The sequence below is a fragment of the Plectropomus leopardus genome, chromosome 5 (assembly GCF_026936395.1).
Source record: "Plectropomus leopardus strain MGB_pleo_1.0 chromosome 5, ASM2693639v1, whole genome shotgun sequence".
In the NCBI taxonomy this organism is placed as follows: Eukaryota; Metazoa; Chordata; class Actinopteri; order Perciformes; family Serranidae; genus Plectropomus; species Plectropomus leopardus.
The window spans coordinates 11694326-11718152 of record NC_142180.1 but is presented as its reverse complement, the minus strand read 5'-3'; the positions used below and the strand labels follow the sequence as shown (position 1 = coordinate 11718152).

The 23827-nt window shown below is 38.0% G+C and overlaps 1 protein-coding gene across 2 annotated transcripts; it reads right to left on the bottom strand.

Moving 5' to 3' along the window:
* Positions 1-980: 980 nt before the first annotated feature.
* On the bottom strand, positions 981-23771 carry dnai3 (dynein axonemal intermediate chain 3). 2 transcript variants are annotated; one of them, XM_088077516.1, is made up of 23 exons: positions 23680-23771; positions 22377-22459; positions 22223-22261; positions 18106-18290; positions 17504-17608; positions 16556-16684; positions 16256-16455; positions 15853-15969; positions 15333-15529; positions 13955-14070; positions 13143-13232; positions 12115-12201; positions 10601-10720; positions 9362-9435; positions 8870-9014; positions 8212-8287; positions 5347-5468; positions 5177-5237; positions 4466-4596; positions 4061-4268; positions 2901-2992; positions 2498-2614; positions 981-1572 (listed from the first exon to the last, which is right to left on the bottom strand). In XM_088077516.1, the coding sequence occupies exons 2-23, from the start codon at positions 22435-22437 to the stop codon at positions 1432-1434; spliced, it is 2613 nt and encodes an 870-aa protein (XP_087933642.1). In that variant the 5' UTR covers positions 22438-22459; positions 23680-23771; the 3' UTR covers positions 981-1431. The 2 variants fall into 2 exon arrangements, with proteins under 2 accessions (XP_087933642.1, XP_042368184.2); XM_042512250.2 differs by having other exon boundaries at positions 982-1572; positions 8188-8287.
* Positions 23772-23827: the final 56 nt, after the last annotated feature.

Sequence of the window (23827 nt, the reverse complement as noted above, 5' to 3'; positions counted from 1 at the left end):
ATGTGAGAAAAAAAAAGTTTCACTTTAAACTTTTCCCCTGTGTTGAGAGTCAAACTGAAATTAAAGATGAACTGAAATTAATGAAGTTACACTTTTCAAGCTGCAGAGCTGCCTGTTGGCCTGAACAGTACTCCACTGCTCCTTTGTTCCTGTTGATAAAGCTGCAAGGCCACTCATCAAGTGCAGCTTCCTGTAATCTTTGAACAGCTGAGTCCCACAAGTGATTGAACAGCTTATCAGCACTATGTGGCAGTTGGCTGATGCTACTGACTCAAAAGCAAACTGCAAAATGATAAGAAAGGAATCCTCTGATTAAAATGGCTGAATTCACACCAGAAAATTGTCAATATAGCGGGCTCCTTCATATTTACAGGTAACGTGACCAATGTTTGTAGCCACCGGGCTAAAAACGTACTTGTGTAATGTATAAAGTGTGTTCACATCGAATACAATGCCAGCATGCAGTTTACACAAGTCAGTTTTCAGTCTCCAGTAACTTATAGGAGATTTGTCCAGTAGTGGGTCATGTAAAATTACTTCTTTCTGATTCCCTTATTTGTTGACTGTTTCCTCGTTTCGTCTTTCCTCACCTTGTGTGTATCTCACTCATCGATTCAGTCAGAATGCTTTTAGAATGGACAGATTCGATTGGATGAGAAGCATCATGTGAATGGTCTGATTCTCCTCGGCCACTAAACCGATGCCGTTAAAGCTAGAAATGTTGCTTAAAAATCAGACACCCCATCAAATTTAATAATTCTCAATACGTTATCTTTATAGGTCCGAGTCCATTATATATTTATCAACTTGTCCTTGTCAGGCCTACATTCACCCACTTCAACTAGCTGATGGCTGGAGACAACTTTTGCATTAAGAATCTGTATTCTGTGGCTTTTAATTTTTTTTTTGCCAACAGTACACAAGATGAGCCACACAAAAATGATTTTATACTTGAGGAGCTTTCATTAACAACAGACAAATATCATAAAAAGCCATATTATGACTTCCTTCCAAGGTCAGATCCTTGAAGTATTCCAGACAGTATCCTCAGAGAGCGATGGTGAAGAGGGGGCAAATGGATGGCATTACCCTGTAACTAGATCTCTGATGGAATGGGAAAAAATCCATCTCTGACCCTGAAACACCAACCCAAAGACGGTCTGAATGTCGATGGCAGAATCACTTTATGTTCATTGTTCTTACAGTGTAAAGATAGATCATAATTCAATAAAAAATTATACATTAATGCGTTGGTAATTTTGACAAATATTGCAAAAAAGCAAGGCACAAAGGAATTTCGACAAAAGATGTCAAAAGATAGTGTTTTTATGAAAACAGTTGAGGCAATCTAGTGTACAAAGAAAGACATAAAAATGATTAAAACTTTTTTCATATAAAAATTTGTGCCGATGTTTGTGTGAATGTGTGACATCAGGTATCTGGCGTGTCGGCAGTAGCTTGCCACAGGCCCATGCCCTTCAGGATGCTTTCCTTCAGCGTCAGGCAGTCATTGTACTCCTTCATGTTCAGCTCGTCATTCTCCTCCAGAGATTTGACTGGCTTGTCTGGTTCCTGGAGACAAACATCAGAGAGGAGTTTTAGTCATGAACAGCACAAAGGCATTATTGGGAACTTTAAAACTTCTCCTCACCAAAGATCTGACATTTTCCCCTCCAAAAAGCAGAAATATTAAGGTTATATCTTAGCAATTTGTTATAAATATTCATATACTGCTACAAAATACCAATTAGATATATTGTTTTTTAATATTACTTATCCATTTCCCTTAATTTCTAATCGTGACCAGATGAGACAAATGCAAAACTTAATCCTGCCCAACTACACATTTACAAGTGTATACACAGATTCACACTGAGAGTTTAAGAAAACAGTAATCATGCCGTTTTGCTTGTATTATAGATCTGAGGTGTCTTGTCCTTGACGTCATGGTCTGGAAGTAAACATTACAGAATTCTGTACATGTGGGGAAGCTACTGGCTGATTATAGGAGCAAAGCAAGAATATCCACAAACTCACAAACAGACATGAGACAAAACAGACTCCACCTGCATTCATACCTGCCATCCAGACTGAAACATTTAGCCACCTAAAGATTTAGTTTCTATAGTTAGCAGACTGCCAGCCACTGGCTGTCAATAACTACACTCCCCCCTGTGTCCGAGATCAAATAACAATCTGACTGAATTAAACATGAGGGGACAGAGAGGGGAAGAGAAGAAGCAACAGAAGAGGCAGATAAAGAGAGAGAGATGGCCTACTCCTGCTTTTCCAGCATCAACTTTGAACTGGTGTTCACACTTTTAACTGGGCCAATAAAAAGAACATTTGTGGGTGTCACAGCACAGTCAGAGGACTTCTTTTTTGTAAAAACCAGTCGCTTCAAGTAAAGGTCTCATTCAAGGCCACTTTAACTAAATATTGAAGGTTGGGAGACCAAAAAGTGTGTTTCTTTCTACAGTCAGACTCCACAGCTCACCGTCTTCTTCTTGAGCTCCTCGGGTTCCTTTGTCTGTTTTGCCCACAGTTCCTCCCTCTGCAAAAAATCCCTCAACCTGTCCTCCTCCCGTTCAAAGTATTTCTTCACATTCAACATCTGCATAGAGCCAAAAGAGAAAGGCACTTGTTAGCAGGCATCAAATAAACTCTTGACTGATAACACAGTAGTAATCATAACTTCTCTGATAATGCTGAGAGTTGGGTGATCATTGAGCCAGCATGTCTGTTACTATAATTCCTCGTAGACCTAATATCAATGCAGTAAAGCAGCATGCTGTAATGCTGGGTTTGTTGTTTCTGTTTTTCAACCTTGACCAAGGATACACGGCTGTTTCTTTTTGCAAAACAAAGTGAGTAAAGAGGAGGCTGTTGATCTGTCTTACTTCATTCCTGGAGGGAACGTAGAGTGTCTTTGGGATTTCCAAAACACGCACCATTCCCAGGTCATCAGTCACAGCCAGAAAGTGTTGCTTGGCTGTACATACAAAAACATACAGTATATGTATATTTCCAGGAAATGAACTTCATGACAACAATCTTACAACAAGGCTGTGAAAATATTAAAAAAAAACCAGACAGAACAGAGAGAGGCAGGCATCTCAGGGTTCCTGCAGCTTAAGGTAAGTAATATTTAAAATACATAACTAAATTAAAAAATATATATTTTTAGACTTTTTCAGTGTCACTTGGACTGAAGTTTAATTCCAAATTTCCAAAAACCAAAATTGAAGGACAGTTTTATTTTATTTTTCTTTTACAGTGATTTTTTACAGTGAAGTTTATCTACATCTAATATTGATTAAAAACAACCATCTCAAGAGCAGAACACATGGAAGACAATTATATTTTTATAAATGTATCGAATTGGTTTAACAACAGAAGTAGGAAATATCTGGCATTTTTAACCAGTTTTCTGGGTGATTTTGTGTTTCTCACTCTACTTGTGAGTTTCCATTGATGACTCAAAACAGAGGAATTTATTAAATTATTAAAAAAAAAAATAGATGTCATCAGTTATTTTGAGATTTTGCACCGCACCATCAGAAACAAACATTTAGAAAATCCTACTTCTCATGTCTGAGCATTTTTAAATCTCCTGAAAGATTAATTTAAGTCAATTTAACACCAGTTAAGGGCTTATGTTTTGATAAATGAATTCAATGCTGTTTAAGACTTTTTAAGGATCTGCAGGAACCCTTATAATTGAGCAGTTGCAGCAGAAAGAGCTTTCATGTGAACAGCAGAAAGAACATTTTATGGCTATTTTTTATTAGATTTAATCTTTTTTTTATTGTATTGTTTGAAATGTGTTTTATCAGATTTTTGCATCTATTTTTTACTATTTTATTGGTTTTATCTGCTCTGCATTATTACCCTGTCAGAAATCTATAAAGCTCATTAAATGGCACTAAGCTGTACGAAAGAATCTACACAAATGAAGTTTGATTGCTTCATCTTGTGTCTCCAAGTAAATGCCTTCTTAATGAAGCCACACATATGCTAACTGCTGTGTTGTGCACCAAAGCGGCTATAAAGAACTCACGAGTAGCCATCCAGGGTTTGATGCAGGTGATCTTGGCGTTTGTGATGTGCGCATGGACCTGAAAAGGTTCGCTGGTCTGTTCCAGCAGGTTCCACTCCTCAATGCTTCCATCCTCTTTTGCAATGAAGAAAACAGCTGGTCGGGACAAGGACCAGCATCCTGCAGTGCACACCTGCTCAGAGCTTGGTGACAGGATGATGGGGCCATCCTGGAAGTCAAATAAAATCAATAGATTTAAAATGTAATATGTTATTAGTTAAATATCCAATTTATGGTTGTTTTTGGTTATGTTAAAAGTGTAGAATAACATATTCATTTCTATTCTATTTACTCCTGTAAATAGTTATGATTATAACTGGAATTAATGTTTCCTGCTACTGTAGTTGAAGCGACAGGTGTTGTTACCATGACACCCTCCTTCCAGATGGCGAAGTTCCAGTTTCCCGTTGTCAAAATAATGTCTTTGAAGAAGGGTGACCTCTGTACCGTATTCACCAGCCAGTGATGAATGCTGAAACAGTGGAGGGGCTTGGCACCTGAGAGAGAGGAGAGACAGGAAGAGAAGGTGTGCTGTAATATGCAACAGTAATTTGCTTCCACGGAAGTGACAGGGCAATGCAATACAAGGAGCTATTAACCCTCCGTGTCCTCTATGTAAATTATGACTCATTTATAACCGTGATTACATTCAGAACAGCTGCCAAACCAAAGAACTGACTTGTGATAGTGGTTATCAAACTAAAGACTTAGCTGTAAAATTAATAATTTTGACATCTTGAATTGGAATCGGGTTGAGACAAGAGAAAGGCTATTTGTCAGCTGAATTGAGGAAGTCTGAGAAAATGGTCAAAATTTCATATTAATGTTATCCTGAGTTCAGTTATGACTAGAAGAAATGGGCTGGACAAACGCAAGATCTTATTTTGAATTTTCCTCTCCTCTGGGTCCACTCTCCTGTTCAATTATGGTCACTTCCAAAACAAAATGCCAAACTCAAGGCCTCAAAGCAGTAGTCCACAAACCAATGGGTGATGTCACGGTGGCTTTGTCCACTTTTTTTGTTTATACAGAATATGCCTCAAACCCTCTTTTATAATGGCAAACCAGAATACATACTATGCAGCCGTCCTGAGTCGTCCTTCCCCAGTTTCCAGTCAGTGTAAACAATCTCTCCATCCTGACAGTAAAAACATGCACATCATGGAACATGTTTCAAGGGAACATGGAATAAACCTGAGAAATAAATACTGCTGGTTGTTATTGATTTTACTGGTAAGAATGTTTACCTCCGTTCCAACATAGAGTTTGGTATTGACATCCTCCAGAGTTGTTAATGTATTAGCCGAGGGCACTCTGAGCTGGCTGTAGTCTGGGATTACCTGTGAGCTGTCATTTTCATTAGCCTCCTCTGTCAGAGGAAACAGCAAGAGAAAGTGTAGAAATTAAGGTTAAATGTTCATTCATAATTTCCCCCCATTATTAGAACTTTTTCAGCCAATCAAGAGGGTAGCACACGGTCATAAAACAATTAGCTACAACATAAACACAAAATCACAGAGAACTATTTTTTGCGATAGTCAAATGGCTCATGGCTGCCTTTCACACAGCTATTTTCTGTCTTATTTGGAAAGTAAATAATCCCAAACTAGAGCAAAACACACAAAAGAGGGAAGAATAATAGATAATCATTTGAAAAACATACACAATTTATTAAAAGTAAGGATATACGAGTGATTGAACAGTGGCACTGGTGCAGCCTGGTCTGTAATTTGACCATGAACAAGACGACAGAAGGACAAAAGAGAAGGAGGTGGGGAGTGGTACAGCTGGAGTGAATGGGTTAGTAAGGAGGGATTTTGGGGGGAATGGGAAAGAAAAGGAGGTGGAGGTGGGAGTGAGGGTTGTGGCGAGAAGGGGAACAGTAAGGGAGAAGGGTGGGAGGGTAGAGATAGGCAGGGCTGGTAGTGATGGAGGAGGCCTTTTCCATCACAAAAGCCCGACTGTCTGTCAGCGACAGTACGGGACTATCCGTTCACACCCCCTTATCAGCGGGCCGCTCCCAATCAAGTCTCAGCCTCACTCTGTTAGATTAGCTCTTGAAGGTAAGATCAGATTACTCAATCACATATCTTCTAAATCCACTCTTCCCCGGTTAAGATGAGTGTAAAGATACGAGACAGATGATACAGCACAGCAACAGATGTAGACATTGTTTGACTTTCACCACACTGCAGCGCTGCTCAACTGTTGCTTAATCCCCACAAGGGATTGCTCACAGAAAAAAAAAAGGTGTGGAAAATCATGAGGTGCTGTTGAAGGGCAAGGGGGAGCTTTTCCACAGTAGCCACTGCTGTCAGTATAAGTGCCTCCAGCATCAGAGAGAGCAGAAGGGAAATAACAAATTGCTGAATATGGAGCTCAGAAGCAGACGGTTGTAGACTCAATCAATGTGAGTCAAACATCTTAAGCAGCAATAATCACTCAGGGATTCATTAAAACTTTAATAACAGACTGCCTGAGGGCTGCAGCAGATTTATTGCCTCAGTTGGTGAACATATTAATTCTATAACCGCCAGCCACCAAAGCTGTGTTTATAGAGGTAGACCTTCAGCCTGACAAAGACAGGTCTCTTCTTGACCAGCCAGGACACACACGATCATCCTCTGGCCCTGAAGGAGGCTGAGCAGCATATTGCAAAGAGCTGACAGTCAGCAGGGCTAATGCTCTGCAACTATGAAGGCCTTGTTTTGGAAGTATCACTTAATAAAGTGCTATGAAACCGGAGGAGAGAGGAGGGAGACAGACAGAGAACCTGAGGGCTGATGGACCCTGCCCCACTGACCACTGTGCTCAATCATCCAAGGCAGAGTTAAAGAATCAAAGACACCCTTGAAAAATACACTCGCAGTCAGACACAGGATATTTTGTTTGTTATTTATATTGGTTACTTTCCTTACTCGTTTTAACACATAAAGACCCTATTTACAATTGGTTTTAAAATGTATTTTGATGATCTGAACACAAGCAGACAACCGAGACACATTGCTATTCACATTTGTGTTTATCATGCATCTCCAGCTCAGCACTACGTCACTTCCACTAGAATGTCAAAAAGCTCCAAGTATAGATTTTATGTACACACTCTTGACAGTCATGTTAGCTGTTGTGTAGGAACAGGCGGAGATATTGCTGTAAGCAGAATTCAACATGTCTCCTTTCTTAGAACAAAACAAAGGACAGTCACACAACACTTCATCCAACTTGTCATAGAATTAGCACATTATAAAGCACACTGTCACCAAAACACCCACCATGTCTTGCATTGGTGACATATTTTCATTGTATGTCTTTGTTAGGGACATATTAGAACAACGCATCACAACTCACTAGCCTTTTTACCACAAATATACTGAATGTGGTCAAATGCGTCCCAGACCACCATGGCAAGGTATTTAAGTGATCAGATCCCAATGCATCTTTGTGATCATTTACACCTGTAATGTACTGTCTACTTGTGATCCCATTGCCCAAGATGCATTTTATAACCATGGGTAAACAAAGTCAAAGATATAGAATCCATACAGAATCAATAGCAGCGCTTGTCCGACTAATGATAATTTGGTTGGGCAAGAGTATATTGACTAATCAACTGACCAACTGACCAGAATATTACACTCCTAAATAGGACTACTTGTGCAACGCACGCAAAACCAAGTGCAATAGTCCTTTGTGCCATCTGGAGGAAAGAAAACTTGTCATAGCCTCTGTGATTTTGACATCTGTGCCACCTGCAGGCAAAGAGTGTTACAACTGCGGCTTTTTAAAAATACATGTATATATTTTATCGCTGTTCTAGGGCGTATTTGTGTCGCAAACTGATTCGTCACATTCTTTGTCCAGGTTTGCTATGTGTGAAACTGTGATAATGACCAAAACAATCTGTTGCTTTTTCAAAGTGGTTTTCTGTGTGTGAGAGTTGTAATCCACTTTCATGAGGTGCTTTGCATCCAACAGTAACACCAGGCAGCATTTATTGTACACATTATTGTAAATGAGTTATTCTTATTTGTATGACTGATTGTGAGAAAAGGGAGAGACGATGCAACAGACTCATGCAACACCCTCACCTATGGTCCTGCCTGTGTTATTACCATTACGGGTGTAACGTTCCAGGCTGAACTTCAGAGGGGCGTATTCTCCACTGGTATCAATCTTTGGCAGAGAAACCTGACACATGACAGAGAACAAGACAACTTTTAAAAATTTGAAGAACTTGCAGAGACTATTTAAAACAAAATCAAAGACAATGCTCAAGCATATATTTATATTGAAGATAATCTCATATTTGCATTGCAGCACTGTGGGAATTTAGTCCAACTGTTTCCCAAAATCCATCTGAGTGTGTTCATTTTCAATTTTTAATTGATTGATCATACTGTTTTAGAAGAAATTTCAGTGGCATTCTTGAAAATGTCAAGAAGGGCGGTGACTAGCTAATCTGAAGATTATACTGTTTTATACTGTTTTCTTCCAAAATGTATGGATGTAAAAGCTTAATTTACATTTTCATATTAAATGCAAATAAATATATATATATATATATATATATATATATATATATATATATATATATATATATATATATATATATATATATATATATATATATATATATATATATATATATATATATATATATATATATATATTAATGACAGTAAAGGGCATTTGTCTGGTCATTAGGTTGCTGTACATCACAATGTGTATAGAGCTTCATTTTTAGATTTGCAGAAGAAACCCCAGAAGTACCTTGAACAGAGGTTTCCATGTCCGATCCAGGTGTTTAAAGGTGTCAGGGACACTGTAAGGTGTCTTCTGATCCACACTCTGCTTCCTCTCTGTGGCTGACTGGCTCAGCAATCTCGACAGACGCACATCCCAGAACATTATGGAGCTTTAGAGGGAGACAAGTGACAAATGAACAAATACTAAACACGCACACTGTGTATATTGACTGATACAGACTCTCTTGGAGAAATGTGGTCTTTGTCATTTTCTAATTCAAGGTACAAAAAGAAGCATCTCACCAAAATGTTGTGACTGCCAATAACTCCATCCCTTTGTCATCTACAACCTCTTCACTACCAATTAATAAATTTTACCCAGTCTTTCAAGTACATATAGAGTATGTACAGACAGAGAGAAACACGGAAACTAGAGGGACCTTCTACTGGAGCAACCGACATTGAAACTGGTAGAATATTATTACTGTAGCATTACACATTTCTGTATAAGACCTACCAGTCAGGGGAGAAGGTGACAAGCTGAGCTGAAACGTTATACTTGTTCTCCACTGCTACGCCCATCCTGGTCACCTAATCATAAAGAGAGAGTCTCAAAATCAACAAATGTCTATCAGGCTTAGTGTTGTAAAGAGCCAATACTAGTGTAATGGTTCCTGAAGATATATGGGAGGTTAATGTGCCCCAAGGGACACTTTGATGATTGCCTCATTTCACTTATCCAGATGAGTGTCAATGGTGGCCATGATTTATCAAAGTTGGCTATGTAGACACGAGGGGAAGGCAAAAATAATAAATCAAAATGATAATGTGTTCATTATTCCATGAAGATTTTACAAACACTGAGCAACACACATAGGTTCTGTGGACTGTAATATTGTAGGGAATCTGTGTGGGACCATAGTTCATTGTTGCTGTATTTTTTATGGTTGCTAATGTTATCTATCACAGCTATAACTGCACTTCTTTGTGCTGGGCTACAGACCAAATACCACAGTGTCACTGCAGCAAATTAAGGTGAGCATTTACAGATTTTCTTTTACACTGGGCTATTTATTGGAAACAAAAACTCAATGACAGACATTCATTTATGTGGACGTTAATAAACAGGGAAGTCAGTCCAAATAGTTGTAAAAATGCAATATTTTGTGGCAGTGGTGCTGTAGAGTAATGTTTGTTCTCTCCAACAATGTCATTCTTCCAACCTTGTAATTTCTATCATCATATCTTCAATAAAATGCACTATAATCTGAATGGCCTTTTCTCTGCCCTGACTACTTCCTGGTGCCCCTACTGCCTTACCTCCTGTTAGACTTGTTTAAATTCAATTGGTGCTTAACCTAAGTCAGATAAAAACTCAGTAAATATTCCAAAGCTAGATATAGAAATCATTAGAGGAATAAGAAACCTGGCCCTGTAAGCGTTTAATGTTTTATTAGCAACTTGAAACTCGGATGTGGAGGACCAAAATTTACTCTAGTTGCCTTCAGTATGCTAGAAACTATGCCATGGTGTTTATTTTAGATATGATAAAAAGAAGCTTAAAATAAAGAAAACATTGAAGAATGTTTTCTCTGTAGCCACACAATGCACCTTTTATTAATCGAGATAGGCCAAATGAAACAATGATTGACCTTGCGAAAGGTTCCAGGATACCCATTGCACGTGATCAGTTTTATTGATGTCAGATTTGCAGTTGTTACACCTTCCAACCTCTCTGCCCTTCAGCTCTGTGTACCTCAAATGTTGGTGGCAGCCACTGGACATCAGTAATTGGTGCTTTGTGGCTGCTCTCTAATGCAGACACTGCGCAGAAGCGCACGACAGGAGTCTTATTCTCTTTGTTGTCATCAATGTCCTGGTGGGAGATCACACACAAAAGGCACAGCATGTACAGTGAGCTCTGACAATTCAATCTTAATACAAAGACTTTATATAGTGGTGAACGGCCATCATGACATGGTCAAAAGCCTACAATTTTGAAACATGCACAGAACATGTAACAAAGTATTCTTTTCAGTAACACTGTGCTTTGCACTAACAGTTGGATTTACTGCACAGCGTCTACACAGGACGATTTTAATTCTTCGTTTATCTGATAAGCTAGCAACAGGTGCTTGTGTGGCACAGCTTTTACAGCACTCAACGTCGAAATAAAGCCTTTTTAGCAGATACAACCGCCATTGTTTACACTGCAAACACAAGGGAGGGCAGTGATCTGATTTGCTTGTTATCTTCTATGGGGACAGACTATGGTGGAGGATGGAAGGTTTGTGTAACAGCTGGAGTATGCGAGCTGATGCTGTTGACTCTGGGGAGTGAAGAGCAAACAAGGACAAAAAGAATAGAGGGAGGTACGAAGGGTGGGAGAGGGGAAAGCAAAAAGAGAAGGAGGCAGTGAGGACGGGGATGGAGGCAGCTGTTCCACTGTAGAGGCAATAAAAACACACAAAGCAAATGGGGGCAGGATGATGGGGGCATATATGTCTACTGAAACACAACAGCTGTGTGGAAGATGTCAGAGGAGGTCAAGCTTGAAGGGACAGAACTGGTTTAATATTTGGTGTCTGGATGTCTGTGGTGGAGTAAATGTACTTGCCATGTTGTGGGTTTAAATAAGAGCCCTGCTTTACATCATGTATAATTACCTCTCTCTTCCACTACCTTTTCTTTATTACGCTCCATAATGCCATCTAAAAAGGGCAGATATTCTATGAAAATCTAAGTTTACTATGATGTTAAACCAAAAGAGAAACCCTCTTTGAAATTTCAATCTTCAGTCAAGCATTTTTATATTCGGTTAGATCACTTCAATCTGACTGGGCTGCTTGCATGAGGACTAATAGGCTGTTTTCGTTCAGCAGTTGGGTCATGTAATGATATAAACTCGCTCAGAGATGTACTCCAAGCGTTAGTAGATTTGTGGAACTAGTTTTGACAGCTGTGGCTGGCTTGAAAAGGACCATTAGGCCACTGCATTCCCATCTAATGAAAGAGTGAGGACGAGAGGAGAATTCGGGAGTCAACGTATCATCATCTCACTGTGTCATACAGCACAGCCTGTCTTTACAGCAAATATGCTATTTGCTTTGATAAACTGAGGACCCATACTTGAATAAACCAAGCTGACATCATCAGGGGCCAAAGGATTACGGTAACTGATACCACATGTAATACACCAGCACAGATACAGAACACCATGTATTATTGTATCAACATTGTGCACATTAGAGAAAGGATATGGGTACTTACGAACGTGTCAGTGTTGACAGAAACCTTTTTACCGGGCTGTGTTCCCTGTAAGTGCGTGACATGAGTCGAAATGTCCCACAGCACAACCTGAGACGACAGCACAACACAAAATCAGTTACTTGAGATAAACATCTAAGCTGGGTGCAAAGTAAACATCCTTGTGTCAAATTAGAAATACTGCCTTGCAGTTGTATGCCTCCACAAAGCACATTAAGTTGCTGTTACAGTTTTCATCCATGTCTCCCTAGAATCAGATTTACCCATGCCAGCTGACAATGCTTTAAATATGGATGGAAGAAACAACATATTCTAAAACATGGGTGTTTTGCAAACATCTATCCCAGGGCAACACAGGAAATCTACACAATCAGCACAGTTTCGAGGTGAGCAGCCAAGATAAATGTCACTAATTCCTTCTGTTCTTGAGTTATTATATTGGACAAGTGATTAAGCAGAAGCTGACCTTTGACCATTTGGATATAAAATGTTGTCATTTTATCCTATTAAACATTTTTGTCAAATTTTGTCAAAATTAGCTTAAAAATTTTGTCAAATTTTTGTCAAAATTCTTAAGTTACAGGTAGAAACATGTTTTGTGAGGTCCCAGTTACCTTGACCTTTAACCACCAAAATGTAATCAGCTTATGGTTGAGTCCAAGTAGATGTTTGTGCCAAATTTGAAGATGTTATCTCATGGCCTTTTTGAAATATTGCATTCACAAGAAAGAACCGAAGGATGAATGGGCAGACAACCCGAAAACATAATGGCTCCAGCCATGGCAGTAGCCAGGGCGGAGGCATAAAAACACACAGTTATATGTGGTCCAATGTCAATTAAAAGGGAGTGGAAACACAAACAATGCTTTGGAACTGTACAAGATATATTTAAAATGACTCAGGTTGTAGTTAATATTTTTTCCTTATGATAAATAGAGGTCCATGGGGAAGTGGTCAGTTTTAAAAGCAACTAAAAGGCAAAAAAGCGGCAGATGCAGCAAACCAAAGATGCAGAGAGTCAAAGTCAGCACCTGGCCATTCACGCAGCCGCCAACAATAATATTTGAATCCGAAGGGCAGAACTCAAAGGCAAAAATGTCATCTGGGCACTCCAGCAGCAACTGCAAACACAGAAAACCCACATACACAGGACAGCAATATTATATTTCAAAGTAGACATTTAAATGTATTGGGTGCATGCCATCCTGAGTATTTATTTATTCTAATTTTTCCATATAAAGTTTAGATTTGAATCCGCAAAACCATATGCATAAAGTAGATTCCATTTCATCAGTCATACTGAATGGGGGAAAAAGACCTAGGAGGGGAAGGATGATATTACAGAGAAGTAATTTTTCAGCATCATGTTTAAATCTGCTGGAGTTTAAAATTAGCTGCAACACTGAACTACCGCATTTTACTCCCCATACAAGACAAATATATTTATTTCAATCATATGATGTCTCTGATTTCCTCTACACAGTACCTTTGGTCACTTTGATCACTGCTCATGCACACAGTGAAACCAAAGTATGACACATGCGCCAGTGAAGAAATACGTCATGCAGAACTCATATTACTTTTGAGTGATTTTGCAGCTCAGTTTTATTGATTGAGTGCCTGGGTCAAATCAATAGAGCATCTCGAATTCTGCTTAAGCAAATAATAGTCTTGAATGACAGCAGAAAGCAAATCCTTCCAGCCATTGTCTCAAACAGTTATAAGATAAAAATCGGCATATAAGATTAAATGAGAGAGAGAAATATGCTCTCATCAATATCTTTTGCAAAACTTTACTCTCTCCACATCCACTCAGATGGTAAATCTCATACACTTCCCATACCTGGGGGTTAGAGTGGTCGGAGAAGCTGTAGAAGAGAATGAGAGAGGATCTGACGACAAATCCTGAGGAATCGTTCAAGGTCTCCTTTTTTTCTGTCAAAGCCACAGCTATCAGACCTATCATATTAAAAAAAAAAAAACATCATACAATGTTTAAAGTACTCAATAGCAGAAAAATATCTGTAAGATATGTTTACAAAGTCTTTCTAATTTTTCAGATTGAGAAATTGGTAGCTCGACTCTGACCCCTTCTTTTGATAACATATATTGGCACTTATCACAGGTTTTGGCACTGATATTATTATTCTGGATCTTTCTCACCTGCTTCTGCAGGTGATGACAGTGGTGCAGTACAAGTAAAGAGCACTGATGCTTTTACAGTGGCAAAGGATTTTAAAAGAACAGTGTGTAAGATCATCTGAGATTTAGCCGTGTCTTACAGTGACAATTGCAAATTGCAACCATCTGAAACTTCTCCCCATTAGAATTTTTTCAGTGTTAATTCTTCAGGAGGCTTTTATTGGGAGTTGGATTATCCACAGAGGTCTCTTCCTCTCCAAAACAAAATAAAGCAGATCCATGTTATGGACCGCCTGTTATGTGTGCTCACCTTTTAAGATCCAGATGTTCAGGGAGTCTTTTTCTCACCGAAACAAACAGACCTGGTGATTTTAACTTATAAAAGAACACTGAATAAAGGAGTTTCACCTTTAAAAAAATCTGTGTTTTTTGACACTGCTTTTCATGGAGCGCCTTCTAATTATGAACGCTGGCACAAAAAAACATGAAAATGTGAATGGCCGTATCTTGAGCCAGCATGTGTTTTGTCCAATCAGGGCTACTGTAGTAACATGACAGTACAACATGGCAATCTCCAAGAAATCTACCTATGTAGAAATAAATAGCTCTTTCTAAGATAACAAAAACACTATGATTCTTATTTTCAGGTCATTATGCATTTAAGAAAATGTACTCATTATCATATTCCATTACTGCCAGTATAGCCCCCTAGATCCCCCTAAATCATACACTCTTGACCTTTAAATTCTGATACTTGTCAGTGATCGTGAGATTACAGGGAAAACAACTGCCATTTATTTTGCTATATTTTTGCCAGTGTCATCCATCAACTCTATCCTCTTCAGATTTTTCCAACCAAATGTTCTGTAAACATTCAAACCACATTCTGCTCTCAACTAGGTCCAAATAGTATTTTTTCTACTAAGAACTGACAGAAAATGATCAGTGTGGTTGATGACCTTTAAATATTGAGGGCTTTAATGCCATTAAGTCTTTCGGTCAGTATTTTTGTGTGAGAACATTTTACTGGTCAAATCTTGGGGACAAATCTCTACTCCGAGTGAGATTTTGCACTTTACCGTAGATAGTAGGGTGCCAATGAATGCTGCTGATTTTCTTGTCCTTTGTGTACCTCTGGTCTGTGAAGGCCTGATAAAGCATCAGACCTTCGGAAACTTTCCCAGACCAGTCACCATCTTCAGTTGTTGTCCCCAGAGCCTTGAAGTCATCAAAGAACACGTTCATGTTTTCTTCCTGCTGAAGGGCTTGTAGAACACTGCAAAAAGCATGGACAAAACTTATAATTCTGCATAATTTTTCATTGTCCTCCATCCTCATAGCTACCGTACAAAGTTTTGAACTGAGAAGGCAACTATAACAAAACAAAATAAAGCACCCTGGGAAGGTGAAGGTGTCCCTAAAGTACTCCTTTTGAATATTCTAATCCTTCTCCAGCGGTAAAAATGGATAAGTTTGAGTACCCTAAAGCTCAGACAGTAATGTATGAGTCTGGGTTGACTATCAGTCCTCCTTCAGAATATATACTTCCTTAGAAAGCAGAAAGAAGACATCATGAATTTCAAGAATATTTAATCTCACCCAGGGGTCAGCAAGTTGCAAAAATTCTTCAGACTCTCGAACTGCAGAGTGTTCTCTTTTTCTTCATCATTTAACTCTCTTGGCATGTACTGGGTACACATATTCCTCTGAAACTTCCTGTAAAGTGGACAGAAAATAGTTCATTTGGGGAGATGGAGTTACTATTCAAGTGATAAAGAAAGAAAAAAATGTGAGCTATAGGTTAGCCATCTAATATGCCCCACCTAAGTATGACTCATGTAGGCATGAATTGCAGAAAAATACTCGTGTCACAAAGAGATTTAATATTGCATTTAGTGTTAAATTCTTATTTTCCTAATGCACTGAGGTGTAGGCAAACTCTGTAAGTGCTCTCCCCTGTGTAGAACAAATCAATTTCATGTGTACTGATTTGCTGGCATACCACTGTGTCTGAGCACTGCTGCTCTGCAGTCTGGGAACAGCCTGCATCCCGCAGCCCCTCTGCATCTGTTTGATGCTGAATCTGCTGTCTTGGTAGGAAGCACACTCTAGGTAGCCATCCTTAGCATCTGCAATGTTGCGGTCAGAAAAACAGACTGGTGCCCCAAACTTCCTCCTCACTCTGGAGAACTTGTACCATAGCTGATGATAACAAGAAGACAGAACAGAGAAGCGTTATGGAAATTTAAAAAATAAGATTTATTGTGCATATTTAATGCATTTTTATTCTAATTTTTTTAACCTTTTCTCTGGTCTCTTTAAATGATTCTTCGTCTATTTCCTGCTCACTGCCAAGAGATATCCATTGCTTTGGTTCTGGGGTTTTATTGACTTCACTCTCAAACACCTCTGGTGTCTCAAGCTCTGGGGGCTGCAGAACACAAAGAATCAAAAGAATATTTATTACGCAGAAGAGGAAACACACCAAACGTGGATGATGACTTGGTAAAAAAAAATTTTAAGCGTTAAATGTGAAATCTTCTCATGCAGTCACATTTGTCTGGAAATGTCTGAGCTAGAGCAATTGAGTTAAGTAGTTTTGAAAGTTTTCTTTATCAGCCATTCAATATATGCCAGCTTGCAAAACAAAAGAAGGCTTCTGATACCAGCCATTACTGTTTGAGATAAGTGATAAAATACTGTACATACCTCCAAAAAAAGAAAGTAAATAAAAGAGAACATTTATTCTCACAGATTTCTTTCTTTTTCTTTTTCTTTAATTTTTTTTTGTTGTTGTTGTACGAATACAACTATAATGATATACATACATATACATAACATGTCCATGCTTAATGACTAAGGCATTAAATACATTAGAATGATGAGGATCCATCTAACATTTTTGTCAAATTGAGTTATTCATATATTCTTAATCTATGGCATGGACTATTGTTTTAAGTTATATGCATTTTGGAAATTTTATTAGAAAAATAAAAAGGCTCATATAATTTATGCTATTTGAAATCCAAAACTTTGAAGCATAATATCTCAAAACTGCTCAGAGCACAGAAAGAATCTCATTATTCTAAGGTGGCGATTTACCATAACAAGTCATTGTGACATATATATTTAGTGCAGAAACCTACTGCACAACTTTCGGTATTATTTCAGCACTGTCCATTAAACACCAGGTAGTAGACAGGGTAGAAGAAAGAACAAAAGGAAAAAAACAAAACTACTGTTTGCTTACACTGAGTATTCTGTCCTTAGCCTCTGGTGTCAGAACCAGGTAAAAGCACTGGTCGTAGGTGAAGTCCCTGTCAAAGACGAGCAAGAGCTCATCCTCTGGGTAGTCCTGTCAGAGGAAATCATTTAAAATGCAGCTATTTTCAGGACAAAATTCTTCAAAAAAATGAATGTTGTGTATTCAAATTAATTCTGAAAACCACAGGGAAACTTTTTACAGCTATAATTTCTTGGAGACGGACTGAGATATGGATTTCAGACATAAAGACTGAAAAAGACAGAGAAAAACGAGCACATGACTAAAGTTGAGGTCAGACCTCGGCTGTGTCCCAAATAAGGAAGCTGACATTACCCAGGACTTAGAACAGATGAGTGTATGGGTCCCTTTGGGTGCTCTTTGGTCTCATTAGACTAATGTGTTGTGGTAGAAGGGACATGAATGCTCAAAGTTAGAGTGGCTGTTGTATTTAATCTTGATCAGAGGGGAAATGAGGTTAAGAAGGTTTCTCTGTCTGTTCCCACAGCCCTTAACTTGGGGTCTGTGTATCATCACAGTGTCTTGGGGGCATTGTCTGTGTGATCTGTGTGACAATGGATCAGCCTCACCAGCACAATCTGCTTCACCAGGCTGAAATCGGACACTGCAGCTCTTGTCTTAATGTCCTGTATGATGTCGTCTTTTTTCAGCAACTTGTAAGGGCTCTCCCCTGTGACGTCCTCATCGGCACAGCAACCAAAGAGCTCCTGGGTGGCTGATGTCAGGACCATGGGGAAGATATCTTCAGGATGACCTTGGTGAGAGAGTTCACAATCAATAGAGACAAGAGGGAGATTTTAGAAAGTAGCAATTATCTGTTAAAATGAACTTCTCTAAACCTTTCAATATTGTAAGCACACAGACAGAACAACAGATGCTAAATCACAAACTAGATTTTAGTGTTTGGGCAAAGCACTCAGTCATAGCACTATTTGTTTGTGAGTTGGTTCATTTTTCAAGATGTTAAATGTACTCTATTTTCAAAATAACCGTTTTTTTTATCACTGGCACTAGTGCCGTTTTTATACTTTTTCCTCTCATAAGTACAATTATACATGTTGAATATGGAAAAAGCAGTGTTAATCTAAAATAGATCACACGTTATTATTTGGAAAAAAAGGAGCCCTATATTAAATTAATGTAAACAAACAAACAAGCAAGCAATCCGTGGTGAATTTACCCAGAAGTCCTGCCCACTACTATATGCAGTAAAGAGCTGTAAAGAATAATCAATTAATCAAGTAGTAGACCAAAAGAAAATTATTTGCCAACTATTTTGATAACCGATTTTTTCAGTCATTTTTCAAGCACAAATGTCATATATGTGATGGTTTCAGTTTCTTAAATTTGAGAATTTGCTGTTTTTCTTTGTCATTTATGTTAATAAATGAAAAGTCTTTGTGTTTTGGACTGGTGGATGGACAAAAAAGCAAACTGATGATGTCCCTTTGGACTCAGGGAAATTAGGATGACTATTTTTTCACAATTGTTGGACATTTTTAAGATGAAACAATAAAATAATTGATCATTGAGATAATTGGCAGTACTTTCTACATAATTGTTAGATACTGCCCAAATACAGTATAAATAGTATAAGGTGTCATAAAAGTCAATCTTTAGGACAATCTGAAATCCAAATTCAAGGTGTTTTTCATCAGATGCCAGAAGATGTGATGCAATGCTGCTTGGTGCTGAAAATGATGATAATGATCTAAGTGTGTAATTGTCATGTCTATGTGTTTTATCTTTTTCCGCAGACTGTACAAAACGAATTGCTGTCATCGTCTGTGCATCTAAAACACATCCTCATGAAATGAGATGTACAAATGTTACATGAAAATAGTCCTTACAGCTGAAGGTGGCAAAATAAAGCAGTTAAAAATTAAAATATATATAAAATATATATATATATATATATATATATATATATATATATAAATGGTTTACTTCTGATTATATACAGCATAGAAAATCTGTTTTTATCTTTGATAGATTTATGTGAAAACAAGAGGTTTAGAAATAGAATAAAAACACACAGTACTAATGGATCAAATTAATTATAAATATTACAGATTGTAGAAACAGAAGAATGAGTGCGAATTTACGAGATGCCACAACTAAGAGCCAAGACCTCACCTATTAGGTGAGATTCACACAATGGACAGGCTCTAAAGTCGCCATTGCCTGCGGACTGTGACCCAGATTCTTGCCCCTACTTTTCTGATCAAACGCACAACAACGCCTCTGATCCTTCACCTGCCCCTCCCTGCAGGGTGGACCACCCTACACTATCACAGGATGTAATGCGATACTTGTGAACAACTTACACACAATGTCCAACCACTTGCAGAAGGAATGGTTCTGCATTTACATTGGTTTGCATTGGTTCTACTATACTGATATTTGAGAGGCAGATCAGTAATGCATGAATTCAAGACATGAACTGCTCAGTTAAAGACATCTAACCAGGATTGTTACCATATAAAACTGCAGTACTGCACCATCGCCACAACAAAGTTTTTCTTAATAAACAATCTATGCAGACTCCTCCATATCTAAGGCCAGGCTCAGTCCAGGGCACACTACAGTAAACAGGGCTCTGCATAATGATAGTTTTCATCCTGCTTGCGGTCTCTCTCTTCAAAGTCTTTCCACAAGGTTGCTGAGGGGACGCTGGGAATGCTAAAGTACAGCTTAAGTAACCACTTCCCAGCTGGGTGTGTCAACCTTTTCCACTCACACCATTTAGGCCTCACGCCAAATCATTGTAGTGGAAACTCACACCCCTCATTTCACACAGTTATGTGTCAACTATGCCATTTGTATTCATGGGAAATATTTGCTGGAGAGACAAAGAGAGCGTGATGTGCAATGTTCCATAACCCCCAAAGAATGTAATTAAAGTGCGCTTGTAGGGGCGCTGGAGAGATATTGTAAACTTGGCGGGCCTATTTCCTCTTGCATAATCCACTCAAGGCTAGCTTTTTTTTTGACTGTATACTACAAGATGTTTTCATATTTGTTGGTTTTCATGTCTGTTGACATGAATACAATCTGTTAATCAACTTAAAGTATGAATTGTTGTGTTTTTGTTACCATAGAATGAGCTGTTTATATCTACATAAAGAGTGGGACCTCATCCAAAGCCATATTGTTTCTACAGTTGCCCAAAACAGAAAAACCAATACATCTAGATAGGCTGATTCTCATTTTCGCATTGGTCACTGTAATTGACACTTTGCACGCAGTTGAAGTTTAATTTTGTTGCAATTGTCAACCTCACCACTAGATGTCATTAAATCCAAGCACTAGACCTTTAAGACTTGGTTTTAGGCTTAGGTTACGGTTAGAGTTAAATTATTTAGGATGTTTTTATTAAGGAGATCTAACAGACTTGCTCTTATAAGCTGGACTGGGTAAAACTAAATGTACAAAACAGAGAGAATCCAATTCTGAGGACTTGTACCATCACTACTTTTAAATCCTTCAAGAGCCCATGATGTAACCTATAGTAAAATGATACATCTGGTGACCTGCATTTGACCAAAAGCATGTCTTCAGGGGTGGTATGTTGAAAGTAAACTAGACCGTGACAATGGCACCCACAGCTGAGTAGAAAGCGTGTCCAAAGGCTATGTAACAGTACACTCAAGATCACATTAGAAGAATGCATATAGTTTCTCCAACTTCTTTAAACATGTGTCTAATGATCAGTTTCAGCTATGCTTGTTACATCTTTACCTCAAGGTCAGAGAGATTTAGAGACAGCTATGAATGCATTGTAGATACTTGTGTTCATTAAAAGGACCCTGCTCCATCAAATAAATTAAGGTAATCAAATAAAAATTGACTACTAAGTTAAAATGTGTCCTCTTTGTGATGCAGCTACTTTACAAATGAAACTACTGCTTCCATTTGTGGTAAAATCATTAAAATAATTTACTTCCAGATTCATTCAATGTTGTCATAGCAATGGCAGGAAGTAAAAACGATGGAAGACAGAAAACATAACAATACTATTGTCCTTTTACTAAAAAGTGGAACTCAAACTGTGGAGTCAATTGAAATGTACTATTACCATCAGGCTGTGAGATTCTCCCATTCCCTTTATTGTATAATCAATAGACACATTTGCCATTACACTGGATAAGATTTTAAGAAAATGCAGAACACTGACAAACACAAGCAGGTAGGTGAACATATGAATGAATGTACAGACACAGTATAAAGACAGACAACCTGACAAGCAGACATCAAAAGCACACGCAACCTTCTAATGCTACAATCATTAAACTGTTAATGAAATCAAACTCTGTTTTTTATACTATTAATTTATTAAATTAAATTTAGGGGTTTAAGTGTTTTAGTTAACTTTATTCAGATGCCATATAAGATGTACGAGAGCTGTTGTTAATATCAGGGAAAATTATTAAAATTTTCCTCTGGATCTGCAGACTACCTGATATAAACTGGTTGCTGTTTGGATAGTTGCATCTATGCCAAGTATAGACATATCTATGCTCAGTTTACATGCCAGTTTTATTGACATTGTTTACCTATTTTTACAACTTGAATTGAATGTGAAGTAAACACTAACGTAATGAAACATCTCTTTTATTGTCAGGTTTACATTACAGTTCAGGATGGTGAAATAAATAAGTGAAAAAGTGATTCAGTTTCTCTTACCAGGCTTTTCCACTTGTGCAGGTGACTGAATCGTCTTGCCTAAAGGGGAGGTAACAGTCAGTTTACCTTTTTTTATTTACTGTGTCTTTACTTCCTAAGACAAGCATGCATGCATTTATTTACATGAATACTATTCCAATATTCAGATACTCACCTTTACCTCCCCCCTTGCCACCTGCACTGCTTGTTGCACTTTTTCGTCTCTTGGGTGGCATCCTTGCTATCAGGTTATTTTTCCTAATGAGAGGGAGGAGAATTTTTTTTTTACATTTTGTGTTGCATTCTCCTTGCAAAACACCAAACTACATATATTTATCTATACACGCTGCTATTTCACTGACAAACTATCAGAGAGTAAAATTTCAGTTCACACTCCAGCAACACACAGTGGCAAAGCAGTGTCTTGCAATAGTGCCTGAAAAATCATCATCAATGCACAGGGCGACATCTCCTGGAAGATATATGAATCGTCACGTCATATTTTTCTTCGCCTTGTGCAGACAAGTAATCATGTGAAGGATAAAGTACCGCAGAATACACGTCAATCTAAATCTAAGCTGTGAATACAGAACTATGCCAAGTCCTCGGGTGACATCCATTTTTATAGTGTAATTCAATTTATACTAACTAATAAAATAGAGTGGAGAAGAAGGAACTCAGGTTTCAGGTAAAAAGGAGCAATTTCAGCAAAAAAAAAAAATGCAGTTGTGCAGAGTACATAAATTATTATCATCAGCAAAATCTATGCCAATGTCTTTTAATCATTTTGTCGTATTGTTTTCCCCCAGTTATTCGTTTTAGTTCGATTTTATTTTACTGTTTTAAAGCTGATATAAAGATGTGTCTCTTTTTATAACTCACGTGTGTTGCTTTTCTATAGGCTATTTTATCATATATGGTTTCCCAGTGCCTTTATACAGGTATATCTTATATTAAGCACTTTGCAACTTTTTGCCGAAAGTTACTTTACAAATGAGCATGTTCTTTTTTCTCAGAGTATTTTGTTATATTACTGATCACTCTAGATGAATTACACCGTTTTATGTTACAAGATGGGTCTTTTTTTTACCCCTTTATATATCATTAGGTATCCATATATTCCATTTAATAGTATCATAACATAGCGAGGCTAATGGTTAAAATAAAACACAAAATACACAATTGTATTTAGGTGTTTGTTTGCTATCAGGTTTGCAAACCTCACAAGAGGAAGACGTTAGAGTAACGCCACCGTAAGCTAATGTTAGTTTAGCGGAATTTATTTGCTAGCTTACTATTTTAGCAGTAGTAACAGTGATGAAAACGACACCGTGGTTAAAGATCTCTGAGGATAAAGTTAGTTTGTAACTATTCGGTTTCATCGAAGGTGCTTCACAGTTAACGATCGCAAATCTCACGAAAAATTCGGTTACCAAACGTTACAGTGACAGTTTATGGACGAGTAAATGCTTTTTTACCGGTAGTTAAATCATAGCAGTTAGCTTGAAATCCTCTTTACACTTGTTACCTCCTCGCTCATCTGCGGGACTGTTTGGTTGCCATGGGTTACAGGAGTGAAAAAAACGTGACATCTGACAGTCCCAAAAGCCAATCAGATTTCAGCAG